General features: G+C 36.2%; 4 protein-coding genes across 6 annotated transcripts; 3 read left to right on the forward strand and 1 right to left on the reverse strand.

The window, feature by feature from the left end:
- Positions 1 to 763: 763 nt before the first annotated feature.
- Positions 764 to 8067, forward strand: LOC124412890. Its single transcript, XM_046893088.1, has 6 exons — positions 764 to 1366; positions 1452 to 2892; positions 2978 to 3076; positions 3207 to 3366; positions 3539 to 3916; positions 4009 to 8067. The coding sequence occupies exons 1-6, from the start codon at positions 1006 to 1008 to the stop codon at positions 5623 to 5625; spliced, it is 4056 nt and encodes a 1351-aa protein (XP_046749044.1). The 5' UTR covers positions 764 to 1005; the 3' UTR covers positions 5626 to 8067.
- Positions 8068 to 8121: 54 nt separating this feature from the next.
- LOC124412892 (cyclin-dependent kinase 2-interacting protein) lies at positions 8122 to 9875 on the reverse strand. The gene is made up of 4 exons (XM_046893093.1): positions 9441 to 9875; positions 9027 to 9256; positions 8817 to 8925; positions 8122 to 8656 (listed from the first exon to the last, which is right to left on the reverse strand). Exons 1-4 carry the CDS (start codon positions 9508 to 9510, stop codon positions 8460 to 8462), a joined length of 606 nt encoding a protein of 201 aa, XP_046749049.1. The 5' UTR covers positions 9511 to 9875; the 3' UTR covers positions 8122 to 8459.
- A 1017-nt stretch (positions 9876 to 10892) lies between these two features.
- Positions 10893 to 17755, forward strand: LOC124412891. Of its 3 annotated transcripts, none has more exons than XM_046893091.1 (5): positions 10893 to 11167; positions 14527 to 14664; positions 14983 to 15431; positions 15733 to 15898; positions 15992 to 17755. In XM_046893091.1, the coding sequence occupies exons 1-5, from the start codon at positions 11162 to 11164 to the stop codon at positions 16094 to 16096; spliced, it is 864 nt and encodes a 287-aa protein (XP_046749047.1). In that variant the 5' UTR covers positions 10893 to 11161; the 3' UTR covers positions 16097 to 17755. The 3 variants fall into 3 exon arrangements, with proteins under 3 accessions (XP_046749047.1, XP_046749045.1, XP_046749046.1); XM_046893089.1 differs by lacking the exon at positions 10893 to 11167 and adding an exon at positions 12961 to 13071; XM_046893090.1 differs by lacking the exon at positions 10893 to 11167 and adding an exon at positions 14308 to 14397.
- Positions 17756 to 18088: 333 nt separating this feature from the next.
- On the forward strand, positions 18089 to 18817 carry LOC124413597 (protein kish-A). Its single transcript, XM_046894306.1, has 3 exons — positions 18089 to 18237; positions 18452 to 18561; positions 18689 to 18817. The coding sequence occupies exons 1-3, from the start codon at positions 18235 to 18237 to the stop codon at positions 18792 to 18794; spliced, it is 219 nt and encodes a 72-aa protein (XP_046750262.1). The 5' UTR covers positions 18089 to 18234; the 3' UTR covers positions 18795 to 18817.

Here is an 18817-nt window from a genome sequence, read left to right on the forward strand (position 1 = left end):
AACGCTACGCATAGTACCCAGCTGGATATATAATATTTGCAATGCCACACGTGCTAAGACGTCTCAGGGATTTCATCTTTTTACCCAAGAAATGGTAACTATAAACATTATCAACACGGTGCCTAAAAGCATGAGACTATCACTATATCTTGAATAGTACACATTGTTGGAACTTCATGGATGGTTGTCCGGAAAATTGGAAAAATAACGTGCATAGGCCACAATGCCGTTCGAATGATGGACATTGATTGAGCTGTATAATACGAACTTACCATCACAATATTTTCTCTGTCAAGTACGAGTTATTAAAAACCGAATCGATGGGGAATAGATCTAATAGACAGAATCCTTCTGTGAATGAACGTGTTTTGAAGGTCGAATAACTAATTTCAGAACGTGATCAAGGCTGATTTACAAATGACGGTTTTTTATCGCTGTTATCGAGTGAGACGATAAGTGACGGTATTGCTCATTGTAACTTTGGAATGGAGATCAAATTCAGAGCGATTAATAGAAAGCCGAATTTGGTGCAGTGTATCATGTGGTACATACATTCATAAAAGATGTTGAAGGATTTAATCGTATCGGATCACCCGGATTGAAAATCCGCCAATGTGGCAGGTATGTTTCTTTATGCAGTCATGTTCGCAGGTGAACATTAGTGAATTCCGTTCATCGCTTACCGACCGATGGTAACCGCAACGTCCAACGATGATTGGGTATATGCTCTGAGGTACCAGTGTGTAATACGCTATACGCACCATGCGGTGTAAACGTAGCCGAAAGTTGCCACCATTTTGTTTTCATACGGACATCGAGATAACTCGTGGTAAACTTCACACGAACCTCGGTGTTTCTGTTTGCGCGAAAACGTGCAAGTTGTAAAGAAAGGCTTGTGTAAAAAGTATTTGTTTCATCATCAAATTACAGTGTTCCTAACTCCCAGCTATGAGCTTATTTTTTGGATCGTAGTTTGAAACTGTTTCAATATATTAACGCCGGGTAATGGCTGAGATAGCTAATTCTACCATGTTTACAAACGGAGATTCATCCTCAGGGACATCGGATCTTCTTCAAAGAGCCTTTCAGGAGGTGGTTGACGAAGAAGATACGGAAAATGAATTCGTAGCCTTTCTTCAGAGCGACGGAGTCGAGTCTCACACAATTCAGTTAACACCAGCACAGGCCGCCGCTTTGGGGTTATCTTTTGAAGTCGACCCTGTCGAAGAAGCTTCCGACGAAGTTTTATGTCAAGCCGATCAAAACGGTGCACTGACTGAATTCCAAGAACACTTAAGCAGCGACGACATAGTTCAGCTTCAACAAGATCAGGCCGAAGACTCGTGTAGTATCCATGATCTTAGGGGTATGTAAACCGTGAAGTAACCATGGTAGGTTTGAAAACAACTCGAATCAGATAAAAAAATATATCACTGCCACTGTTTTTCTAGATACGAACCTATCCATTGACCACATCGGCATTAACGACGATGAAAATAATTCAGAGACCGAGGATGCACAGCAACAACTAGAAGATGTCGCGACAGAGCAAAATTTTTCCATTCAGGACAATGTTTTAACGCAACAAGTATCAAACAATGTGAGATCGTCTAAAATACAGTTTTCAACAAACCTGGAAGCCGGGACACAGTGCAGATTTATAGATAATCAACTACAAAATCTGCAATTTAGTAATATACAAACTTCTCATGCTCAAGTATTGAAACGGTTACCTGTGATCCTTCCGTCGTCTCAATTTGTGCTGAAGCCAGCTCAAACCGTTCTCAAACCAACAAGAAATGTCAGGATTCTTCCAAATACGAACAAAGTGATGAACTCATCCATTAACGCAATCAATACAGTTCACACAATCAATGGGTCCAGTCAAAACTCTATATTGATACCAAAAACAAAGTTGTTAAACAGTATACCCCCTCAAATGCTCAAGGCGACCCCACTTACGACACAGCTGTTGAATTCTAATAACATTGCAACTCATTTGCTGGGTGCTACACAAATTGTAGGAAACTCCTCAGACATTTCAAATCACATTTTAAATACATCACATATCGGCACATCTGTCATGAATACAACATCTGTATCAACACAGAGTATCCTGAATTCTCAAATTTGCTTGTCATCTCCTGTTTTGAGAACTACACAATCGTCATCTCAACGTCAAACTGCACAGCATTTCTTAACGCCGTTTATTAAAAATACCACAAGCCCTATTGCATCGCCAGTTGTGAAAAGTACAAATATTCTGAGCAATGGAAGTTCTAAAAATAATATAGCAGGACAGATTTTGAAGCCAATGCAAATTCCGACTCAGATGCTTCGTACTGTTACTGCATCAATGATAAAGAACTCTGCTGCATCTACACCAGTGTTGAAAAACACTGTTTCTAATGCAACCGCATTCAGAGTGGGAGCAGCAGTTAAGTCAGCTGTTCAAGACTTGAAATCTGTTTCAAGTAGTACAGCTTCAGTCTTGCGATCTACACAGCTAGGCTCTACCCCAATATCTATATTGAAACCACAGAGTAAAGTCATTACTACTAATTCTTCAAGTCAAAATCTTCCACATAATGCACACAACACCACAGGAAATTCTAAAATCAGTTTACAAAACTCTTGTTTACAACAATGTGTATCCTCAAATATACAGAAAGAGTTTAATGGCGTGAAACAAGTGCAGAATAATACGAACTTCATTAAAATGAGACAAAACTTGGCTGCAAATATTGCTACTCCGACATCAATAAAAAAATCCAAACCTGGTGTAACTCAAAAACAAGCCAATTCTGGAACAGAGAAAACTGATACCACCAAGCCATTGGGTTCCAGTGAAAATCCTATACAAATTGTGCAACAGGGTCACACATTTCACAGGTATATCGTGGATCCATATCGTCACTACATTATTAACAAATATTAGTATTTATATAAACTTTGTCTCTTCTTTGCAATTCCACAGTATGCAACGACTAACACAATCACAGTTGAAGCAAATTGCGCATGTTCTACAACAGCGAAGTCAAGAGGCCGCTATGCCCAATGAAAGAATTGTGTATAGGTATGTAAATGATCCTGCCATAGAAATATTTTGTTGAACCCGAATTCTCACTGATTGTTCACGAAATTGAAAAGAATCACTTCATGCCTGAAAAATCTACAAATTAATATTATTTTTATCATATAATCAGAGTTGTCTTTCCGGAGGAATTGGACTTGAGGATTAGGAATCCAGTAAATTTGCTTAGAGGCCGAGGAGGGAAACGAGGTAGACCTAAAAAGAGTGCCATTAGACCACCAGTTGCACCCACAAAGCCAACTGTAGTACCAGAAGAAGAACCAGAGGAAAAGGTAACTCATGATTTCTATTAATTAACTTAATTAGCTGTTATACTTCGTGGACTGTTCAGACTGATCACTGTGATTTGAAAGATGGAAATTTTTTGTCCTGATAAAAAAGAATTTGTAGCATTTATAGAACACACATTACGCATTTGATATTGCACGGAATGTATAATTTCAGGATGAACGTAAGAAAGTAATAGCTCGAACGCGGTCTGGGAGACTTTCACGACCACCCAGGCATATGGTGCGAGATTATAAACACCTACATCACTTAGACTTTATGCAGCCAGATCTAGATGATTCAGATGGAGGATACAGTGATTATAATACAAACAGTGATAAAATAGAAGACGAAGAATCACCAAAGGAATTACTTACTGGTTTAGAAGTGCCAAAGAGAAAAATTTCCGATCATTTCAAATGCCCCACGTGCCACAAAATATACCTTGGCAGAACACGTATGGCTAGGCATTTCGAAATGCATCCAGATCACGGCAGTCCTGAACAATTACCACCACCGACTCCAGAACCAGAATTGAAGCAAGCAACTGTTCAAGTATGATCTATTCATCTTTAAAAAATATAAATATGAGCAGTTATAGCTTATAGTTTGCCATTTTTAATCTTGCGGGTTTTTATTCAACTTAGGATCCATTGAAACGGAAAGGGAAAAAACGAGGTCCGTGGGCATATGTAACTCCCGAAGCAAAATCAGAACGACGACAGATCAAACTGAAGGAAGCAATTACAGTGTGTGAAAATACAGAGATAGTAAACATTGCTGCAAAACCTGTGCTGAATGCGTTATCTCTGTACGAACTGTTGATTTTGAAGTCTGAAAATAATGTGAGAAATTTTTTGGATGAACTGAAAAAATTAATGGACAAAATTCGAGAAAAGGCCGGAACAATGCTGACCGTTGCATGTGATGACAGTGGACCAAGTGACGACGTTATAGACTTGTCTGAAGATTTGCTTTGCGACTCTCTCGGTCTTAATCCGGGGCTGTACAGAATAAATAACAGCGTCTTTGAAAAAACGCCAGTCGTGACCTCAATCAATACTGTTGATACTGAGGAGCCTATCTTGAAACGACAGAGGGTAGAAAATTCCGAAGATGTCAAAGAAAATATGGATGAACATATGTCGAGTGGATTTTCCGAGAACTCGGACTTGAGTGTTTCCGATTTTTTGAATGACAGGAAAACTGATTCTAATATTAATGCAAATTGCCCGGAAGTATTAACTGCTCTTACATTAATGCCTAGAAATCCTAGTCCAGTCGATAGTGCCGAAACAAATAAGACTGATAACATGTCGAAATTGTTGATTTCAAATCCAGAAATTCAAAATCAGATTTCTGATAGTTCTGGTTTTCAGAAAATTGACATAAACACATCGAAAGTTCCAGGATATCAGAAAATTGACACCTTAAGTCAAAGCTTCCAAAAGCTTGGTGATACTTTAGAAGCTTCCAATTGCACACAAGTCTTTGCCAAGGTGGAAGGAAATTTTCAACACAAGATCGAACATTTAAATCAAGCGTTTGTAAAATTAGAACCATTGGATAGCGCTCTCGGAAAATTGGACGCCAAGATGGACGTTAGTTTGCCAAAACAGGAATCGTGCAACTTTTCAAAGGTTAAAAACGATTTTCAGAGTCTAGAAAATGGATCTCAGGAATTAACCAAAGGTTTTCAGAAACTGGAATCATCATGTAATCAAAAAATTGAAATTACGAATTCCATTACGAAAGTTGTTCCTATAACATCGCAAGATATGAATAGTATGAAAGCACATTGCACGGTATCTGACAATAACTTGGTTAAAATGTTACCAATTACAGCAATTTCGAAAATTACTGAAAGCTTACCTGTTTTACACGATGCCGTATCTATCATTTCAAGCACATGTGATTCAAATCTTTTTGGTAGCACAGAAAACTTGGACATGTCAAAAATAGGTAGCTATGATCACATTACTCACTTGGATATTTTGAACACTAGCGGCGTAATCGACAAGAACTTGATGATTGATGAAAAGTTAGTTGAACAATTACACCTGGTTGATCAATCGAACTTGGTCGATGAACTAGTCTCGGAACGATTAAAAAACATACCTGACTTTTCAGTGCAAATATCAAATGGTCCAACGCTGCCAGATAACATTTTGGAAAATAATTTAATATCCAATAACTCGAACTTGGACCCAGAATTAGATTTTGAAGCGTTAAGTGAAGAGTTCAATAGAAATACTCGAAGTTGATTTTTGGACCGCTCTCCTTATATTTTTTCGTGTAATCCAATGTTATATCCAAAGAATGCCCAGAACAGTAATATTTCAGTTGTTTAAGTTGAACTTCCGAGTATAGTAAAGATTAATAACACGAATCATGAGTAGAAACTGGGGTTTATTGAATGAATTCCATAAACTTGATGCAAGAAATATCTGACAATTTAGGAAAAACTTTTCCTAGACTTCCTGTAAATTACCGTTTATGTCTAGTTATTTATTCTATTTTTGCCCCTTCAAGTTACCCAGGTACATACTTTATGCGAAACTGCTTACATAAACACACTGTCTGTGTGTCAATACTTTTAAATTTCTATTGAATAGTCGTTTTATGTTCGATAGTAAGGAAAAGTGCTGATCCAATTAGCAACTTTAATAATCACCAAACGTATGTAATTGACCCGATTCTATTTTCTAAGACTCACATTCCGTAATCTTGTAGCTCAGTTAAGAAATCCTATAAATATCTGTTCTTGTCAATTAAATACCGACAGACTCGTTTTTACGTGCCGTGTATTCATCGTGATTTCATACATTAGTATGAGACGTTAGGAGAAATACGAATGATCGAGTTTAGATGTGACGTTTTATTGTTATTTATGAGAAACTTACTATTATTTCTTATTATTTAGGTACTATGCTTAGCACAAAGCGGTACTAGATTATATTACTATGCTAAATTATTACTGTAAATATAATGTATATCTGTGTAGATAACTGACTACGCAATGAATCGAACTTCGCATGTGTTGTTTAATTCGCTTGCAAAGTAAGGCAAAGATACTGTAATATGGCTATCGTGATACTAGTTTTTATTTTTATTTTCGTTCTCTTTACATTAAATGAAGGTGAAATTTTATCGTACAGTAATTACGAAATAAAAAGGAGAAGACTGCAGATCAGATGCAGTACTTACATTGCCAGTATTTCAAATGACAAAATCGCCATGTATTTTATCATGCGAAAATGTGATGATGAGAACATAAAACAGTTTATTTCAACTATATTATAGATTTTTTGTATGTTTTATGAATAAGACGGATAGATCAATTGCATTATTATAAAATTGTTAATCCAAATCTACAATAACGATAGAAAGATTGATTCATATCCTGTTATAAATTGTCGAAGTTGCAGTCCGTGTGTCCACATACTCAGGTAATGAATTTGAGTTTACCAAATGCTCATTGTTTATTTACATGAACTTAATATTCAAAATTTAATAAAATAACATGATAGAAATAGTTATCTTGAAATATAATGCAATATCTTTGTTTTTCTATGAAGTACACAGTTAGAAGAAAAAGGCCCAGCAGGTTCACTAAAATTTTTTGATTTTGATACATTTTTTAATGTATTACTGAGCGAAAAGAACGTAAAAATTACAAATTAAATATTTGTATGACGGTGTTAAAATAACAAAAATGTGTGTCATATTCACTATCAGAAATGTAACAAATATAAAGTGGACTTGCTGGGACATTATGTTTAGTTAAATTTTTCTAACAGTGTAAATACTGTGTGCTACAAACATAAATTAACGTTAACTCAGAGATCTCATAATACTGGCATACTGTAAACGACGATAATTGTGTCAGCGTAAGCTTAGGTGGTGAATACTTACGACTTAAAAAAACGTAAAGAATATGGTTGTTCCAAGTGTTTTATTTAAATCATAACGGTTATCATTTATATAGCTAGTAGTACAAAGCACAAATTTTTTAGGTGCTTTTAAACGAAGATGTAAACTAAAATAACTTTATGTTAAAATTACTATATGTAAATATGTATTATAACACAAAATACGAAGTGTTGGAAAAAGAAATAGTATATTTCATTATGGTACTACTAATTCTATACCAGAGTGAGTAAATAAATGTCATATAGTGTGAAACTCTAGGATGAAATGATTCGCAATTTGTAAGCTTGTAAAGATGTTTTAGTTTCCTAAAAAAATAATGGAAAATCTGTGGGCATTACTGAATTACATATCTCATATCCTGCTCTACTGTATCGCGGCGATACCAGATAAATGAATCATCGATACGTAAATAGATGCATAATCTAGCAAGTTAAACAAGTTTATTAGACTCAACTAGACAAGAATGTTACATCGAGTGTCCAGTGATTTGGTATTCCTACCCAACTGAGACGAAGTATGAGGGGATCAAACTGCATAGAATTTTTTATATGGCTGTGGACAACAAAGTGTGAAAAAAGTAACATCAAAAATGTGCTATTATCCTTGAGTATGGATTTGTATTCAACGATCTCTTTGGATAGTGAATTTAGATTCACCCATTCTCATAATGTATAGAATAGATGATATGCGTAAAATATATATAACAAAAAGTAATAACAATTCAACGTATTTTTTTGCTGCTAATATTGCTCATTTAAAATGTACTAATCATGCAAATTGTTCGATGTGGAAAACTTAATGATCGTTTGTTTTTTTGTTTTCTTTTGATTGAAATTCTTATTGTAAATACATTACTTTTATAACATAATGTTGTTATGATTTTGCATTTCAAAATGAACTGTACAATTCATTTTTATCAGTTGGTAAAAATACAGTTTGATTCACTTTGTACATGGCGAAAATTAGAAATAATTGTTGAACCATGTATTGCAAAGCTACAACTGTTATCCTTATCTGGTAGCAAATGATCAGCTAAGCACTGAACTGCTAGTTTTTTTTATCTATGATACGTAAGAACTGATTGATTTAAAATGTTCCCCAACGTAATGTAAACTAAAAAATCTTGCTTAATTAATCTTATTAAGATCGATATTGAATATACCTATCATCGATGTCCCGTTTCAACTAACAACGACTCCAAAAGTCTTGTCACATTTTCAGTTATATTTGGTTGATGAACCCAAGCGGCCAAGTGTAAAATTTTCCATGCCTCTTCGTGATTGTGTGCTATATTTTCTAGTACTTTGCGCTTTACTACAGCTTCGTCTCTGTATGCCTCATAAATGATCTCTGCAACATCACCTTGAAAAATATGTAAATATGCTATATAAACATACTCACTTTTTATCAAATAGTTCAACGAGAAAATTGTCATTTTTTCCACAGCCATCTTTCAAAAAAAGTTCACATCTACATACGAGTACTCTTTTATTTGATTAAACAAGTACGATACCATATTTACCAAATTTATCTATCGGCCACGTTGAGAACATAATTTCAGTAGTTTTGTGTAGGGAAGCTGCAACTTGTATCTGGTGAGTCAACAATTTCAGACTAGCGACAATCTCATCCTGAAATGATGGTAATCAATTTATGCCTATCCGGAGATTTTATGGCATAACAGTAGTTGCAGGTTGTTTCTTGACAAGAATTCATTGATAAACTCCATTACCAAAGCATAACAACCTTCTTCCAAGGTATCACATAACTCTTGGAGACCATCCGGATATTTTTCATCCACTTTTAACCTGCATATATCCCTCAGAATTGGTACAGCATTCAGATGTACGCTGTTCCATTGCTGAATACTCGAATGAATGTCTGCAGCAATGTCACGTACTCTTCTTGGGGCACCGGTCAGGTTTCCTCGTTGTGGAGTTTTGGCAACAGGAGATTCTGAGACTTGAAATTAAAAGTTATTTAGTTCATAAGGCAGAGATTGAAATTATTCTCAGGGCACCATATTTCCTCAAAACTTGACAAAGTGGAACGTTTATAAGTGCTAGGTTAGCTCATTAAATTGGAATAATTAATTCTCGAGATTGTGGGTGAAAGTAGGAACGATAAATGTAGTGCAAATCCTTACTGACGAGTGGGGAAAAATGCTCTGGTATAACAGGCACAGCGTCGCTGTTCTTTTTTGGAGTCGTTTGCATTATGATTGCTTTGGTAAAAAGTTTTTGTTTACGATACGCACGTGTGGCGTTGTCATAACCTGAAATTTACGCGCGTATCGAATTGCCATTGAATGACTATTGTCTAGTTAATTCACAAGCCAGTAGACGGGTACTGAGTAACGTTCGTCAATATTGAATCATAACCGCGGCGATGACGAACTGATCTGAGGATAAGATTACATCAATCATTGATACGGCAAATATTTGTTTTTAAAAATGACGTTGACGTGTGGAACTCACGAAAGGCATGCACTTGACATTGCCACAGCAAACTGCAATTTCAGTTCACATACGGAAATTACGCATCGTACGGCCTGCAGGAAACGCGCAGAATAAAAACATGAGTAAAAAGAATTTTTTTCGATGTTCCAGAACGCTTCCTTATCAAGTAATGTACACGATACTGATGTCTGATACCAAATACAAAAATTGCGACGAAGTATTTGTCGGTTCGATTTTTATCGTCTGCTAATTACCGATCTCTTACTGACTACGATGAATTTACCAAACTAATTTTAATATCTATCGTTGTGTACGATCAGGCTCGACAAATAATTCCCAGATACAACCAAAAGTGACCATTTTCGTTTTAGTTTTTGCGTTTTTGTTTTTCTGCATTTATTTTTCATTTCCACATCGTTGCCGCTCTACTTTTAATTGGCCGCTGCGCAGGTCCGGCGAACCTCAATTGGCGCGCGTTGATACACATCCTACACATCATATCCCAATGTTTATACTTTTAGCAAGCTAAACTTCAGAGTCTCGATCCTCCGACGAATAATATTTTTCATAAAAATTGAGACTGAATCCTGTGAGGATCTGTAGATTGATATTTGTCGCGATTATCGTCTGATAGAGGAGATACATTTCTCGTCGATATATTCGGGAAAGCGAATTATACAGCAACGGCTCGAATTGGTTCCGATCCGCGAGTATAAGGTAAAATGGCAGGTGTGCATCGTCGTTGATCGCGGTTAATTGTTACGTCTGTAAAAACCAACCGTGATTCCCTCGATCGAGCTTGCTTGAAATTATACGGATTCAGGCGTAACCTGCACACCGTCTAGGCTGATATTTTTGCCAATGGTAGTGCATATTATGTGCATTAATTAAATTGGACGAATTCCTCGTGTGCTCGGAAGGTGGAATACATGGCATGCGGATGACGGTACGTCAACAGGTGTTATACAGGATGTTTCAATGCAGGAAGTTTCTCGGCACTTCTTCGAAGCTCGACGCAACTGTCACGTCTCTTAGGGTAGACCGGAGGAATAGCATGTGCCCGAATCGCAGAATTCGCGGATAGGAACGCGTGTAAGTAGTACACGAGCCAGTTGTGCTGTAACTATAGTTTTGCGAAATTTCATCTATCACGATCATCTCGTTGTCAGTGCACTTGTTCGCGCACCTTATGAAACACCTTGTACCTACAAATGTAACGTTATTATATACATACGAGATTATCGAAGCGAACGTTACAGCTACGTGTTTGCGATCAGATAAGCGTACGGTTGAAATAAATATGTTATCTCCGATAAATTATGTGTGAAAAATACAGTGCGATAAGGGCTTAGTTAGCCTTTAGCGATTTTAAGAGCTGGCTGCATGCATACCGAGTGATTCGACTATCATGGCGGTGAGTAGAAATAATTAACAATTATAAGTATATATTTATCGTCTGCATATTATATGTGATCAATTGCATGCTCTGTGGTTGCACACCTTGGAAATTCGAATACCCTTCAGCATAATTATAAATCGACTGCAACTATTGCCCTAATTTCAATCGCTATCAATCCTCCATGTTGTTGTATTTTTCTTTTTTGTTATGCTTGTTTCAATTCTCTATTTTTACAAGTGGTGCAAAACAACGTATAGCTTTTTTTAACCTGCGACGTTATACACTTTATCACGTACTTTATATACATTACATATTCATAAACTTATGCAGTACGCTCGCCGTATGGCATTGTAATTATTTTAAATATGTATTTCAAAGCATTTTCGCGGTATGTAAATCTGACGGCATTTCGTCGCTTTGAATTTCGGATACAAGACACGCTTATATACGGCTTTATACCGCAACTCTTCTGTATACAAAGTAGAATAATCTCTCATCCCGTTTACTCCCTCCCCTCCCTCCTCTCCCCATCTTGCAAATGTCGTCAATACAGCTAAGCGATTCAACACGGCTTAGAAATGATACCCATAATAGATCCAAGGCATATATGCATGGTTCGTTGAACCGCGACTGTTCAAAGCGGTTTTCTCTACGAATATTTGTACGAAACGATACCTGTAATATAGTCTGCAGTAAAGTCTGTGCAAATCACGGGTGAACCGTTTTCCTACTTCTTTAGCGTAGCATTTGTATTTCGAACGCAAAAGAAATAGTAATTCAAGTTTCATTGCATACGCGTCGCGGTTTGTCATTGTACTAATTAATTATGTATAAAGGTCGCGAGAATCTTGCTGACGATAAACTTGAAGTAAACTTGATCGCTGTACGAATCATGTTTGAGCTGCTGAAGAGGATCATATCAGACATACCTATACGTGCTTACATTATAATAGCTTTGCTGGTTAAACCGAGGTTCAAACTTCAACTTTCGAACCAGAGCTCAAACTAGTTCTTACAGGATCTAAAATATGTGCCTAATTGCGATGCCGCGAAAACGCCAATTGAAATTACTTTTTTCTTCCTCTTCTACACGCATACGTTAGGTTCTTACATACATACTTTCTAACTTCGTTCGTTGTGATAATTTACACGTGCGAGCATGTTTGTACAAGATTCAACTCGTACTGTTGAGAAGCAAAATTTCTACATCCTAATTTTAATTGTGTGCCCGAATCGTGGGTGGAAGACTCGTGTTCCAGAATACATTTTGAGAGAAGGAACAACGTACGTACCCACGTACTTAATTTCAGTTTAAACGTTGTTTCATCTCACGCTCATGCCATCGTTACACCCACACGTGTTAATATACCCTCTCGTATAGTTCGGTATATCATTATATCATGTCATTTGTTCTACAGCTACGCGTTTGCCGACATGGTGTAAGAGGCATTAATTATTTGTACTTTATCACGAACCGTAACGTACCCATACACATTGTCCATCAGAGATCGGAACGCGGACGGACGTTGAATTTGAAATTGGTCGGAAAATAAAAATAAGATGAAAAATCGTGTCCGTAATTTATCCTCTCACGTGTGAAAAGCACAAAAGGGTCTACGCTCGAAAAATATTTGAAACGAGGTTTTCACCGATTTATTTCACCCGTGAGATGACCTGTATTAAAAATATAATGCAATATATTGTAGCATGAAGTGCAACGCGTGAGTTGAAAGTTTCGCAAAATTCTGGGGCTATTAAATGGACGCGCGGCTTTGCCGTGTGACAAGAATGACCGCGATACACGCGAAGAGCTGGCAGCAATCATGTGTGAATGGGCAGTAACGCGAATGTGTGTAACGTCTGAGGACGAGCGTTTGAAAACTGGTCCAGCGGCTATTCAAATTCGTGTAGAACAACGTGTATGCGTGCAGTATGTCGCAAGGTATATAAATTGATATTTATTTCGCGGCGAGTTGCACGGGGGCTGCGACTTACGGTGATATAGACAAAATCTGGGAGTAAAAATTTGATTCACTCGTTTTAATTGCGAGAAAATATCGGATTTCTCCGCTCGGTATGTGTAAGTGATTTTATTCTCCTTTTGTCTCTTCCTTCCTCTCGCGACTTAATTTCTCGCTTCCGTGTAAACGCTCACCTTGAGTTTGTACTTTCACCATTTCACCCAAAAGTGGTTTGGAAGCATTTTAATTGGACTTCGAACGACAGATGTCTCGTATTGCCAGCGAGGAAGGGTCCATGCCCCATTTTTTTAGAAAGGAAACAAGTAGCCTTACAGTTATCTGCTGCTGAGAACCGCATCTCGTCGCATTCCACCGTCGAGCTGTGCGCGTCGTCTAGTAATTTTACATAGCAATAATCCTGTAAGATATTGGATTTTATTTTATTTAAGACTGCACCGCGAGTCACGGTCTAAGTTTAGAGTTTACTACAAAGTTACTTTATATAATCGATTTCATTTTTCACGTTTAAAACTTGCATACTTATGCTCAATACACACAAATGTGCAAGCAAAGGTGCAATAATGCAGTATTACTACATGTATATCATATACTATACATGTCATGTGTATCCGACCAGTTTAAAATTTTTTTTAACACGCCGCCCTTTCATTTGCTGATTCATGTTTCGATTCAGTGTGTTTTAACGTGATTTAGTACAATTGATTCGTTTTTCTTTTTAATTATAGTAATTAAATCGCTGATCATTCGCATTTACATTTCGGAGACCGCGTTCAGCGATGATGTCTTGTAAATATTTTTTTTTTTTTCTCATTTACACGCATACGGTCAAGTTTCCCGTTACATTCTGCTTTTATAACGCTAAATCCAACGTGTTTCACTCGTGCCATAAAATTGTTGCGAAAATGTTTGTCCCTACTAAAATCTTACATGAGTTTTAACCACCTTACCTGCATGTGACGAAGGCTACAAGTTTAGTACATTCGTGCGTCATTAAACGACAGTGTACGCTATCGTAAAAATACCATACATAATGGACAACGTATCAACTTTTATTTTGAGTTTTCTTTGAGACAGTGATGTCTTTGCAGTGAATATATATGCAGCACTCAGAAAATATCGTACAGTGGCAATATTTATTGTTCGGAATAAAATATTGTTCTTTTCAAATATTTTGAAGTCAATAAAGAAATGTATAATGGAAAAAAAATTGCTCTTTCGTTTTCCAACGAGTTGCAAGTGAACATTATGGAATTTCAGATCATCGTAATAAACGAGATAGCTTCTACACTAACAATAAGCAACTTATTCAGCTTTAATATTTATAAAAAAATGTGAAATCAAATAGCTTAGAAAAATTGATCATCGGCATTTAATCGTGCTTTAAATTTTCAGGGTGAACAGAAAGTAGAACAGCTTCAAAAAGCAACAGACAGAATTCAAAAAGAAATCGAAGAAGTTACAGAGAGAGAGTACGAGTTACGGAACGTGGGAAGCATAAAGACAATTTCTCTTGAAACTGTAGACGCTAAGGTATTTAATATGTGCAAAGACCACCTATGTTACCCATCGATAAGATAAGATCCCTATAATCAAAGTATTTCGTTTTTTCTTATCTTATTATTAATTATATTGCATTTTTTCAAATCTTTTTATATGCGTCAGATTCTGAGCCAAGTAATTTGTAGGTATGTAGCAAACGTACATGAATTTTGTTACATACTCGGTCTGCAAGGAATGAAAATCTTTTTTCATTCGCACAGTCAAATAGTGTTGATGAAAATGATGTCGATTTAAATTAGCAGTGAACTCATGAAAGGTTAATGGTATGAGAATTTTTCGGTTCATTAGGTACATCGAATGCCACTGGCTCTGGCCTCCGGAAAATTGAAGAGAACTACGTCCACTCCGCAAATTTTAGAATCAGTAAATCAATCATCTCACGCGACTAATTTATCTCCAAAAATGACTAACGGCGTGATATCAGCAAGATCCACACCGACTCCAGTTCGTTTTGCTACTAGTCAAACACAAAAAGGTTTGATGCAAAGATTTTTGGCCACCAGAGGAAAGATCTACAAGCCAAAGCCTGTGATCACTGATTTTTCCACATTGAAGACTACGCCTAACAACATTAATGCTAATCCATTAAGTGTCAAGCCATTCAACGTAGGCCTGGACATTGAAATCGAGCCAGACGATGAGCCAAAAAAACCACCTGTCAGAAAAGGCTACGTTCCAGTAGAGGAAAAAATTCAAAAAGAATTGAACGAAATGAAAGAACGTGAAAATGAGCTGAGGTTCGGTTACATATTTTTGTTAAAAAAATATTTTCACCAGAGCAAATGCCTCCATCGTGAAAGTCAATTAATTCGCTTCCATATCTTATCATCGCAATAAGTAATCAGTAGCTGAAAGCAAAAAATGTAGCATTAAAACTTACTTTTCTTCTGTGCTATCACGTATATTTATATCCTTAGACTGTGGTACTAGAAAAATCTATTATCGTACTTGGATGTAATATTAAATAAAATAGGATAAGAGTTTTGATTGTTGACGAAAGCGTAGCTTTATTCATAAAAAACATTTATATTGTTGCAGATTAATGAGATCTCAAATGCTGGCAAAATCACAACCCAACCTTCTTGACATTATTAATGACAGTGACTCAGACATTTACGATGGGACCAGCTCGCTGCGGAGCGGAACGTCTTCTAATACGTTGAATGAAGATGAACCAGAAAAAGAATTCAAGGGAAAGCACAAAGTAAGAAGATACCAGTCTCATTTACATAAATTATTTACTTTATTGTTTCTATAGTCTTATGATCGCTGATTATTAATTTGTTGCATTTTTCAGGCCAACCCTCGACGACGGAGTGCTTTGATAGCGCAGTGGGAAAATATCATAGCATCGAAGAAGGAAGTAAGTGAAAATGGAAGTGAAATTGATGGTAGTTTGTAAGGAGCTGGCTCCTGTGTATTTATATCACTATTTTTTACAAACTTTGAAAAGTTGCATCAAATATCCAACGACTGTCTATGTTAGTTCAGTTGGTATGCTGACTTGTTGTGCCAACAATTATGATTCATATTATGATATCACTAGACTGGTGCTGTGGCACTTGTTTGTTCAAAATCCATGTAGCTTCGACTAATTTCGTTTCATGCAATTATTGTGTGACTGAGACGTGTGGTCGCAAAAATGACGCAGGAATGATTAGTACATTATTTAGGACGCTTTGTCATTATGGTAAGTAATGAAAAGAGCTTTCAGAAATGCAAGCAGCAGTAATTGTAATATTCTATGATGCATGAGTATCGTAACCCGTACGTTCGTGTAAAAGTATTCTACGCATGTTTGTGAATTTTTACTTGCAAAAACTTCTTATAAATTATTGTGGTCCAGATTACGGGTTGATAAGGAATTTGATAAATGTCTGGTTAATGTAATTGCAGACTACAAACGCGTTGCGTTATAATTAGATACTGCAGGTGAGGAAGCTGAATTTAATCATATCACATGTATATTCGATGCATAATTTTGTGTGAGAATAGTTTTTTATTTCTCTGCATTTCAGTATTAAATTGGTAGCTAAACTATCAGTGTAAGTTTCTGATAATATACTTACGGAGCCACGTAAATTATAAAAAATATTCGTATAAAGAAGTACGGAGTTAAATTAAATATGTCCCATTCTCGCCGGTGATTTTGTCGGCATATACCTATACAGGTATAATGTCGATGTAATATAATTATTTTTTTTTAAATATATTAATTATATCGATTAGCTGATAATATATATATAATACATATACATATAAAACTAATCAAAAAATATGTGCAATCTTATATCTATATCGAAACCGGAGTCGAGTTTTGTTACACTATCTCGATGAGTCCTATTTTTGTTTATTTATATTTTAAATATCTACGGATTGCATTCTGTATCAATCATTTAACTATTCATTTTTTCACCTTACTCAATTGTGGCCTTGCATTTGGAAATGATATACTTCTAGGCTGAAACATTTTTGGCGCATCCTTGAACTAATTTCACTTGTGAAATTCAATACTCCACATATTACATCAACTACAATTATACCTTACTAGTTAAACACAGTAATAATCGATGCTCTAGATTCTTTGTGCCTTGAGACAAAAAAAAAAAATAACACGAACTTTCAGATACAAATATTTTTTAATCAGTCATTTCAATGGTCGATTATCTACTCTCTGTCAAACGTGTCAGTACCACGATGTACTACACTATAATTCCTGGTGTAAACTTGTACGCTCATTACTCATAGTGTCCAGAATCATGGATCTTTCATGATATTGTTGAATTATTATATTGCTATAATTACTATTATTAACATTATTATTATTATCATCATCATCATTATTTTGTCATCGTTATTGTCCGTACTAGGAATGATGAAATGTTCGTATGATTCAAGTATATACCTTCTATAAATTTTATTCAGCGCCAACATTCAGTAACAAGAATACATCGCTACATGCATTACACGTAATTGTATACGTAAACGATCATACCTACAATTGTAGTGATCAGTACTATAATATAACGTTTTTTTTCCCTTTCGAATAAATTTTTGTCCCTAAAAAGTGCAATTTCGGGAATCTGGACACACCTGTGCATACCCATATCACAGGATGTTATTCGCCCAACCAATATTTTGTCATCCGAGCATATGTTCTCAAATTATCATACCACTCATCATTTCTCCAGGATTTTGATATCACGCGTCAGATATCGTATCAACAAGATTTCTAATCCCTGGATTGTGGAAAGAATCAAACAAACACTCGACAAATTTTTCCCAAAATGGATTGAGAAAAGACTTTCTCATGGCTAAGGTCGGTTTAAAAATATTAGCGCGATAACGGGCGCCTTGCGTTCGGCCACCCGATACGCACGAGTGTTATTCGGCTGCAGTCAAATACGGTGAACGTCAAAGATCGAAACTTGAACCATTGTGTGTATCTGCTGTCAGTTGCGAAGTTGAATTTTGATGCGATCGTTATAAAAATAACTGAGGCACAGCATAAGTAATTGAAGTGAATCGCAGTCGAGTGCAATGGTAAGTTGATAGTTACGAAAGCTTAATTCAGAACTGAAATTCCCCAAGTATTGAGTGAGTATCATTGGAAACTCTGAACATAACCTAAGTTAACCTCAATTGTCACGTCGCGTCGGTGAATATGCGTTGAATTTGTTGTGCAGATCTGACAGGTGTGAATTCTTGTTAAATGAATCACTTGGTGTTATCTTATTAATTTATGTTTTCCGGGTAGTCGGCCCTATTCAATTTTCAGAGTCTACTGACCGTCGTTCTACTCCTGATCTGTACATGCGCTTACATTAGATCTATTGTTCCAAGTATATTGGACAGGAATAAATCGGGGTACGTATAGTTTGTCTGAATCGAGACTATTCCTTTCAATTCCCTGTTTGAATTTTTTATTCTCTTTTATTTTTTTTACATTCTCTGAATAAGCATGCAAAATATTAATCTCCGTACTTGTTACTAGATTTCTGGGAACTTTTTGGAAATGTGCGAGAATTGGCGAACGGAAAAGTCCATATGTGGCATTCAGCTGCCTCTTCATGGCATTTAGCATTTTGTTCTGTTCATAAGCCGAGGCTCGATGATTAACTAT

Source organism: Diprion similis, chromosome 12 (genome assembly GCF_021155765.1).
Source record: "Diprion similis isolate iyDipSimi1 chromosome 12, iyDipSimi1.1, whole genome shotgun sequence".
NCBI lineage: Eukaryota > Metazoa > Arthropoda > Insecta > Hymenoptera > Diprionidae > Diprion > Diprion similis.